A 10,457-nucleotide genomic window follows, 5' to 3' on the forward strand; every position below is an offset into this window, starting at 1 on the left:
GCCAAAAAAATCAATTTTAAAATATCTACGTAACCGAAAACAAGACATATTTCCAGTTACAACCGTTTTTGGGTTTCCATGCAACAATTAATTTATCTAAAACGTGAAATTTCTTTAACAAGGTTTTCACTTTTAAATATATCGTAAAGTTGAATGCCGCTTTCTCAGCTGCAGATGATTGAATAATAGACAAGTAGGGAAAATGCAGGATTTCAGGATTTTTACCCTGGGTTAAAATTTCAACTCGTCGATTTTAGCGAACTTTCATTTGACTCAGCTTACTAAAAAAACTAGACCTTTAACTTTGTTGGTTTGGGTGATATGATTTGGTTTTTAAAGAGCATTTAAATTCAGTAAGTTTAAGGCACTATTTAAACTTTCTTTTTTGGCAAAATATGTGCACAATTATAGTTGAAATATGTGCACAATTATAGTTGAAATATGTGCTCAATTATAGTTGAAATATGTGCACAATTATAGTTGAAATATGCGCTCAATTATAGTTTGAAATATGTGCACAATTATAGTTGAAATATGTGCACAATTATAGTTGAAATATGTGCACAATTATAGTTGAAATATGTGCTCAATTATAGTTGAAAAAAGGTGAATAAGTTTGAGCGCTCTAGTGTATAAGACGTTTTTGAGTTATGAAGAAAAACCTCAAGAGGAAGGGGTTGAAAAATTCGCCCCTCCCCCTGATTGAAATATAATTCCTACCTTCAAGTTATGGATTTTAAAGATAGAGAGATTTTTATCCAATTTGGATTTAATGCTTTATAGAATTAACATTCAACTTTAAAGGAATTGAGTCTTTGGCACAAAATCAAATTTTCTAATCCCTATATCGTCGCAACCTGATGATGCAAACCTTTGACATTTCAAACTTAGATAATTTAATCTAATAGAATTCAAAGTTTGAGATATCTAAGGTCTACAACATTTGGTTGCAAAGATATAGTGATTATAAAATCAGGGTTTGTGGCAAAAACTCAATTACAAAGCATCTCAGATTCCTTTCAACCATTTTAGAAAATCTTAAATGTTTAAAAACGATGAGAAAACCTAAATCTAGCAACCAAAATTGTACAACCAAAATTAAATGTGAGAAAAAATTGTTTGAATTTTCAGTTTTCAATTCAATGTTACAAAAAATGTGCTCTAAGATTAAAACTTGTTATGCATATCCCGTTCTGATAAAACTAAGTTGGTACCCCTCTGACGGTGTAAATTCAACAATTTGTCTTAATCTTTAAAAATCAAAAGTTTCAAATTTAATCAAAACTTTTGACCTTATATTTAAATTTTTAAATGCAGAAAGAGAAATATTAGTTTCAAAATCAAATTGTTAAATTTCAATATTTGTGTTTATAAAATAATTCTAGTAAATCTGAAAAGTCCTTGAAATATATTAAATTTTCTTGATTTAAATTTTGAAGGTCGAACAAAATTTTTTCTGTTTGCCAAAAAGATTAAAATATTTATATATTCATTCAAAAACTCTCTTTTTATAAGTAACAAGGAACATTTAGCTTTATTTAACATCAACAGTTATACATAAACTTATTATCATTTTTACAAAATAAAATAATTTTTTATATTTTTCTTTTTACCGTTTTGTTTTGTTTGTTTTGTTTTTTAAATTCTAATTGTTTTGTTTTTAAGTATTTGTGGCAATTTTCTTATTTGAAATCATGAGTAAGTTATCTTTAATTTAGAGCGGTTAATTTCTATAAAAATTAGATATTCTGACATAATAAGAAAAGTTTTCAGGTGGAACAAAAATGCAAATATAAAGATTAATTTGTCTTTAAAATACTTTAACTTTGAGAAAATGTTGGTGACTCAATCGTTACCAAAATATCACACTTATCTCCAAAAATATTAAGTTACAATTTCATGCTGTACACTGTAATGTAAACTGCTTATTTTATACTGTACAGTGTACATAGTACATTGTACAATATAGACTTTACACTTTTATCTGTAAACTGTACACTGCCCTCAGCACAATATAACTAGAAAATTGTATAATAAATGATTTTTTCTACAGAGGAACAGCATCAATATAATTATAAAGGGTATCCCAGTAAATATGGGTGTTAAGTGACAACTTTTTAACTTTATGTGATTCTTTCATTTGTAAATTTGAACATAATATTCAGGATTTCTAAAATAAGGTTTAGACATATTTTGATTTCACATTTTTAGGAAGAGAAAGACCTTAAGTTTTGTTTAGTTTTTGGTCTGTATTTAATGGTAGGAATGTAATTAAACAACTAGAACTTTGTATATAATATATATATTCCTTATATGAACATTTTTTTACTAAGATATTGGATGGGGACACCTTTTAATTTCATGCAGCGCATCACGTTTTTGTAAATTTCTATTAGATAGTTTCTAAAAGCCAACAATTTTTCAAGTTGGCTGACAAGTGACAATTGTCAAGTTTTGCGTGACACCCTGCAAACAAATTTTAAATTAAAGGATTAATTTTTTAACAATTTTTTTTTTCAGTTAAAAAGTCATCATGCCAGTTTTACAGAAAATAAGATACCAGTTAAGGTACTGCAATCAATTTACAAATATCAAAATTACGAACTTTTTGCTTGAAATAGTTTTTTTTTTACATATTTTTTTTAAATTTTAATTATTTACAGAATTCTAGAGAATCCACAGTCCGCACTCCTTCACTGTTTAAATCCTTTGTTTACCTACTCCCCTGTAGGATGAGACACAAGCAATTCTACGCAGCCCTCTCCTAATTATGGAACCGGGAGCCACTGTAGGCAGGTCCGATCCCGATAGGAAGCTCCAAGTCTTGTTTAAAATTTTAGTTTGATAAACACACTTGAATGAATGCTGAATTTTCAAAAACTTAAAAATATAAAATATCTTTTTGCAATTCTTTGAATTGCCTTACTTTCATCATACATAGAAGTAACTTTTAAGTCAACAAACACTGAACAGTGAACAATATAATTCTTTTAAACATAAATTCACTACTGGTTCTGGTGATTCAAAAGGTCTGAAATCTTATAAATGCCCCTTCAGAATTTTTCCTTAGAACTTCTATGAAAGGTTTCAGCTATAAAGTGTAAAATTCAAGTTCATATTGATTTTTCCTGGAATGGTTGAAGTTGACGGCAAATTTGTCTGCATCAACTGACTTTAAATCAGGATTGTTCAAAATCTTGAACTTTGGTGGTTCAGGAGTTGATCCAGTAAGAATTTACAAAGTAATTGAACTGGTGGGGAGTAATTCAGGGACCTCTCTCCATTCAAAGTTCCGAAGGGGCAGTCTGTTATCCCTGCACTCCGTATTTACCACCACTCAACAAATTGTCTCGAACTTATACAGTTTTCACTTAGATCCAGTTATATATAAAACATACTTCACTGCAGGTCCTTTTCACATTGGGTGGACCAAACTGACTGGTACCAGTAAATGTATATATAAGGTATGGTATGATTACACTGGATGTATAAACCGAGCTGAGAACTTTAGAATGGGATACCATTAATCCCCACTGCTTAATCCGAATATTCAATGTGGACACTTTTGATTTCTTGCTTAATCCACTCTTTTTTGGATATAGTACATAAAAATCAAACACCAGTTTTTTAGAATCAAGAGTCCTTCCCGTTTCTGTATATTAAACTTAAATGGAGCGCAAAATTTCAAATTTACCGGCTTCTGATACGCGAATCTAATTGGTTGAATTTTATACACTTTTCAGGATACAAGTACAAGATTAAGTTAGTCTCGAGATTAAGAAAAAGAGAGGATTAAGCATTAATCCACCATTCTAAAGTTTTCAGCTCCGGTCATTTAATGATTAGACTGGTGTGGTTTTTTAAACAACAACAGCTCGTCTTTCAGCCACCCCTGCTGAGACAGTCAATGTTGTCATCATGATGGATTGTGTATGGCTCAGTTTCTTCAACCCTGTATAGCACAGTTCATTGCTAGAAATGATTAATCTAAATAAACCCCAACATTTTGTTCCTCATATCAAACTTGCCAGAAGCATGTGAAGTGACAAAAATTTAAGAAAAATATTTGTTATTGCAAAATTCTTGCAAAAGTCTTTTAAAAGTTCAATGTTACACAGAAGTTGTAGCGGTTTCTTTTTACAGTGTGGTGTTCATGTCTTTAATAAAAAGTCATAAAAGTATTTTTGAGTGTTTTTACATAAAAAGTTAATTTTAGTGTTTGCAAATTGAATGTAATAAAATAAGATAATTCATCCCAAAAAATATAAATTATATTTTCTTTTTCTCAGAATTTGTTATTTGAATTCTAAATGTAAATTTAAAATGTGAATGGCAACGCAAATTCAGCTAAACAAATTCAAAGTGTTGTTATCATTGTAAAAACTACATCAAATTATAAGTGTTTTTATTAATTTCTATTTGAGTTACGGTTTTCAAATTTTAAGAAAATAATGAATAATAAAATAAAACATAATAATTTTCTAAAATATATGGGTTAATTTAAACCAATTCCTCTGGAGGACAAATATTGAACACTGTTTACCAGGTAGGATCCACTCGAAATCATTTTTAAACATTGTGCATTCGAAAAACCAAAAAAAAGATAACGGTAAAAAGTATTTGTGAGGAGGGGAGATGATTTTTCAAGGGAAAATATATACCCAGGTTTGTTGTATTTTCTAAAATTAACGCATGAACCTCCCTAGTGTGATGAAGAGTTGATCCCTGAAGGTTTTATCCTTCCAGCAGTAGATAAGAATATTAGTACTGGAGTTGAGGGTGAGGAGAAGGGTTGATAGCATAGCCAGGGCGTTACACCAGTCCGGCCACTCCTCCATCAGGGGACCATTTGCTCCAACCAACAGGGCTTGCAACACCTTGGACACATACAATTTACAATTTTTTACCTTTTAAAGGGACTGTAGTCGGAATTTTAAGTAAACTTTAGTTTATAGAGTGATATTGGAATTGAAAGTAGATTTTAAGGTTGTTTTGATTATAAATGGCTATTATTATTCACTTCTTAATAATTAGCAAGAAATCTGCAATTGATAAATTTAATCAGATTTTAGCTCAATCATTTATTCGTTCAGTCTATTAGTGCTCACAATGATTTTAAATGAGCCCTCTAATCAAATTTTTCCAATAGAGAAAAAATAATTTCTGAAAGGGAAAGATGACGTAATTTACAATCAAATTACCAAAGTTTTATTATCATTGGAATCTAAAGATATTAAACTATCTTACCTCATATAAGTTCAAGACCATACGGACCACGTTGCAACAGACAAAGACGACAACTATGAAAACCAGCATTTTTGCAATACTCTGGTCACGCTTCTGTCGCGCAGTTGCTCGGCTCGCCAGTGTGCTTGAACTATTAGTGCGTAGTTATGATAAAGGGTATTTTTTAATATCTTTTTTTTCTTCATGATTTAAATTTGTTTGAAATATTTAAATGTCAATTTTCTGGCTTGTATAACTCGGCAAATATGTAATCCTTTTAACTGATTTTCCCCACATATCTCAAGTTACACATTTAATCTAAATATTTAAAAATGTGCAAAAGTGTGAAATGTCCAAACTTTTAAATATTTTCAGTACTTAGAAAGCAGATTAAATTTTCAAAACTTGATACCTTTAAATATTAATTTTGCTAGGGAAAGTTTCAAAAATATAAAAATTCTAAACGAAAAACTCATGTTCTGTATGTTTCTGGAATTGGCAACTTAACACCAAAAACACAATGTTTAGAAAGTTACCTTTTATAATGTGACTCATAAAACAATACAATGTTAATTAATTAATTAAAGTTAATTAATGCCTAACCCTTATTTTAAGTTTCATTTTTACTTTCCTTTAAAACTTCTTGAACACAAAGCAGCTCGTTTACTTCTATTGTTATCTACGGAACTCTAAGTTCAAAGTTGCTGAGATTAAATTAATTAACTTATATTGTGTTGGTTAAACCATTGTGTAAGGCACGAAACAACATATTGTATTATATTTTAAGAAACAACATATTGTATTATATTTTAAGAAACAACATTTTGTATTATATTTTAAGAAACAACATATTGTATTATATTTTAAGAAAAATATAGATTATTCTATTTAAAGTTCATAGTTTGGTACATTTCTCAAACTTATTGGAGAATTTTTGTCTTTATTCAAGAACTTTAAAAAAGAAATAAATTTATTGTTTGTGTCAATTATACATACTTTTCCTATCTGTTTGTTAACACGGCTGAACCTATCTGTTTGTTAACACGGCTGAACCTATCGGGCCCAAATTTGTTATGAAAACTCAATGACTCCAGGTAGGTGTATAGATGGTTAAAGATGAATAATGTTGCCAAGAAAAATAATATCAATATTTATTATGTTTGAAAATTAACGAATTTAAAAAGACAAATCCGTTAAATACAAGAAAATTGACGCTTGAAGAGCAACGGGGCCCTCAATTTTGTTCCAATTCACTTGACCCCGATGAAAGATTCTGGATGGTTGAAGTNAGTTAATTTTGATAGGAAAATATAGTTAATTTTGATACGAAAATATAGTTGACTTTCATTATTTTTAAAAATGCACAAAACAGAAAAATTCACGAAACTTTGAGAACGATTTTAAATAGCGTTTTTAGAACAACAGTTAAAAGCCGTAATTATTAATGGGAAAGGGGCCTCGATAGAAGCTCTTAAAAAAGGAAAATCTATTCATATTTGTACATAGCCATATCCATAAAGGAATTGAGTCTTTGCCACAAACTCTGATTTTCTAACTTCTATATCTTTGCAACCAAATGTTGTTGACCTTTGATATTTCAAACTATTCATTCTGCTAGATCATACAATCTAAGTTTGAAATATTTAAGGTGTACACCATCTGATTCGATAGATATTGGGATTGGAAAATTTGAGTTTGTTGCAAAGACTCAAATCCTTTCCCTGTAATGTATATTGTAAATCCATAAATCATTTCAAGTTTCATTTAAATTTTACAGATCTACAAATCTTTTGCCTATCTTCAACTAGAACATATGTAATCTCGTATCTAAAATTCGATAAAATCAATCTTTCTTTTATGCATTTCGCCCATCCATCTTTGCTTGTTTCTTTTTGAAAAAATTATTATTACTATTATTATTATTATCATCATTATCATCTTCATCATTATTATCATGAGTATGCCTAGTGACTGTTTTATAGAGCAGGAAGTTAGTCACTGCCAAGATAATAAACGGAAGCAGTCCCATCATGAAGAAGTTAGCCAGCAAGATATAATACCTGAAAATAAATGTCGCTGTGATTTAAAGGGACCATTCATTTAAAATTCCGTGCTCAATTCACAACAATACCCTTTTATACTTTAAAATGATCAATAATGTGAAAGATTTTGTGGTTTTCGAAGCTTTAAAAGGCTGTAATTCATTTTATTGGAGAAACCACATTTGAAAATAATTAATTTTAAAATAGAAAAATATGAATATCAGTCAACGTTTTGGTAGGTATCGTTGTAAATCAGACATGGCACTCTTTTTTATTTTAAATGGATAAACTATATTCTTCATTCGCTACTTTCTTAAACTTTACAGCACTGAGCTGCGTTTCCAAATAATTGGTTTATGTAATGTCAAGAAGTATACTCCTAAACCCCTCATCAACCTAAACTAAGCATTACGTGCGTACTGCATTCAGCGATCTGCAGTGCAGTACTCACAGTTCAGTCCGGATCATTTCAAGAACCGGACCGACATTTACCAGCTAGAGCAAGCTGTACAGTACATATGCATATTATCACAGGCAAAACGGGACGGTATACCTAGTGAACCAGCTCCTTCTAGGCAAGAAACTATATATTTGTTGTTTCAAGGGAAATCCTATTGTACTCTGACCGAATAGATAATGGGTTTTAGCCAAAGAGAATAGAATATATATTAGAGGGGAATTTAAAGAATCTCTCGGTATGAATTTTTTCAGTCCCTTTCACCTGAAAGGGAGTTCAAAGTGTACAAATCATGTAAATGTTCACAAATTATATGCAGTAGAGTACATTAATACAGTATGTTCCCTAGATTATCCATTTCAATTTCGAATTTTTTAAAGCTGTTAAATAAACTTTACAATGAATTAGGTGAATAAAAAACATCATTTTATTTATAGTTATAACGAAAAATCATCGTTTGTAAAATGAAATGCATAGAGTCTATGTGAAATGATCAATGGTCAATTATAAACCAGCATATTTCATAATTTGGGTTTCTTTTAAAGTACACCTGCAGTATGGAAACAGTACAAAAAAATGACCGTTTTACACTTTTTTTCTAGTAAATTCCACTCTAATATATATTATTCTCTATGGTTTAGCGGAGAGTGTCATATTTGTACTGTAGTTTATGGGAGAAACGTAAACACCACTCACTGCTCCCCAGAAACTGCGATACACTTTTCACTATCATCCAAATATTGCAAGATTTAAAAAAAAAATATTTTATCATTTTGCCAGTTTCTCCTTATAAACTGAAGTAAAAAAAGAACAAGTGCTTTATAGTTTAAAGAAGAACATGTCTTGGGCTACAAAAAGCATGAGTTAGTTATTCAGGTAAAATCAACACATCTCACACATCAAAGTGGCGAATTAGTCCTGAAAATTGTATCAGCCCAACCCTATTAAGGGTCCTAGTCCAGGGGGGGCTATGGGGACTAAGCCTCCCCCTAGAATAGTGAAATCGTTGAATTGCAGGGGGTTTTTATTCCCAATGGGTGCTGAGCCCCCCTGGAAATAAAAAATTTAAGCCCCCACCCTGGACAAATTCCTGATTACACCCCTGCTGTATTCCTTATCCCGTATTGGATTATTTTAAATACAAAAAATAATTTCAGATAAAAGAACATTAAATATAAATAAATGTATTTGAGACTTTTTTTGCTTTCAAAAAGTTAAACGTAGTTTTTTCAATTTGAGAATATTCTAAAAGTTGGCTTTTTTAAATGGGTTCTTTGACAAAGTATTTTAGGTAAAAATATTTTACAACAAATATAACCATTAATATTTTAAAATGGATTAATAATGCTCAAAGATTTACTTATACATTATACAATGTCAAAACCAAATCTCAAATTCCACCATTTAAAGGTGTTTTGAAAAATTTGACACCAACCTGATATACATTGGGTCATTTCTCATTTTAGTTGGGCACAGTGTTGGGTTCCTAAACAAAGTGAAAATCATAAAAGATACTAGCGCCTCTGTTGGTGAAAATTGCATTAAAATCTACGTTATAACACTTTCTCGTCAAATATTGATTGATTGATCACACAGAATACTTACTCCTTCGTGATTGATTGATTAATTGATCAACAAAACAGAATAATTACACGTCAGTCATTGATTGATTGATCAAACAGAATACTTACTCATCTTTGATTGATTGATCAACAAAACAGAATAATTACAAGTCAGTCATTAATTGATTGATCAAACAGAAAACTTACTCGTCAATTATTGATTGATTTATCAAACAGAATACTTACTCGTGAGTTATTGATTGATTGATCAAACAGAAAACTTACTCGTCAGTCATTGAATTGATTGATCAAACTGAATACTTACTCGTTATTGATTGATTGATCAAACAGAATACTTACTCGTGAGTTATTGATTGATCGATCAAACAGAAAACTTACTCGTTATTGATTGATCGATGAAACAGAAAACTTACTTGTCAGTCATTGATTGATTGATCAATCTGAATACTTACTCGTTATTGATTGATTGATCAAACAGAATACTTACTCGTCAGTGATTGATTGATTGAATAATCAGAATACTTACTCGTCAGTTATTGATTGATTATATGAGTTAGTATAGGTTCTCTGGGCGTCTTCTAAGGATTGGTTGAATTGTTTTATCTCAGCTGGGGTCGGGTCAGTGCTGTTCATATCTGGAAAATTAAAAAAATGTAAACTTAGATCTTTAAAACAAATTCTCTATTGCATTTTTCCATTTATGATTTAGTGTTTTCAAATGGTTTTCATACTTCGAAATTTAAATTCAAATCCTTTTTTTATTTAAATTTACCATTTTCCCCATATTGGTCTTGTTTTTTATTTAATTGTTTAAAAGTGCTATTCTGATCTTGGGATAGGATTGAAGATGTTAAAAACACCTCTTCAGCAAAAAAACCCAGATTGTCATGTCCGAATCACAACGGTACTAGGGGGCGGAAACGTCATGTGTTTGTGTCTGTACCAAAAGAGAGTGTGAGTGTAATAAGGAACCGAAATTTGTACTGTCGGTGTATACAGTACAGAAGAATCTCGATATTTGTACAGTCTAGGAGCGTACATTTGTTTATTCAATTTCATGCAAAGAATATAATTTGATTAAAGTGTACAATAAAATACTCGTTAAATTCAATATTAATTATAATTGACGACATTGTTCTGCGCCTTTCT

The 10,457-nt window shown here is 30.3% G+C and overlaps 1 protein-coding gene across 1 annotated transcript; it reads right to left on the reverse strand.

The window, feature by feature from the left end:
• Positions 1 to 3,752: 3,752 nt before the first annotated feature.
• On the reverse strand, positions 3,753 to 9,943 carry LOC111707402 (FMRFamide receptor; the record flags this gene model as incomplete). The annotated part of the gene is given in 6 exon segments (XM_023480507.1): positions 3,753 to 3,952; positions 4,703 to 4,877; positions 5,248 to 5,377; positions 7,191 to 7,286; positions 9,161 to 9,211; positions 9,835 to 9,943. Coding segments are annotated over 6 exon segments (651 nt in total). The 3' UTR covers positions 3,753 to 3,860.
• Between the last annotated feature and the right edge of the window lie 514 nt (positions 9,944 to 10,457).

The sequence above is a fragment of the Eurytemora carolleeae genome, unplaced genomic scaffold (assembly GCF_000591075.1).
Source record: "Eurytemora carolleeae unplaced genomic scaffold, Eaff_2.0 scaffold803, whole genome shotgun sequence".
Lineage (NCBI taxonomy): Eukaryota > Metazoa > Arthropoda > Copepoda > Calanoida > Temoridae > Eurytemora > Eurytemora carolleeae.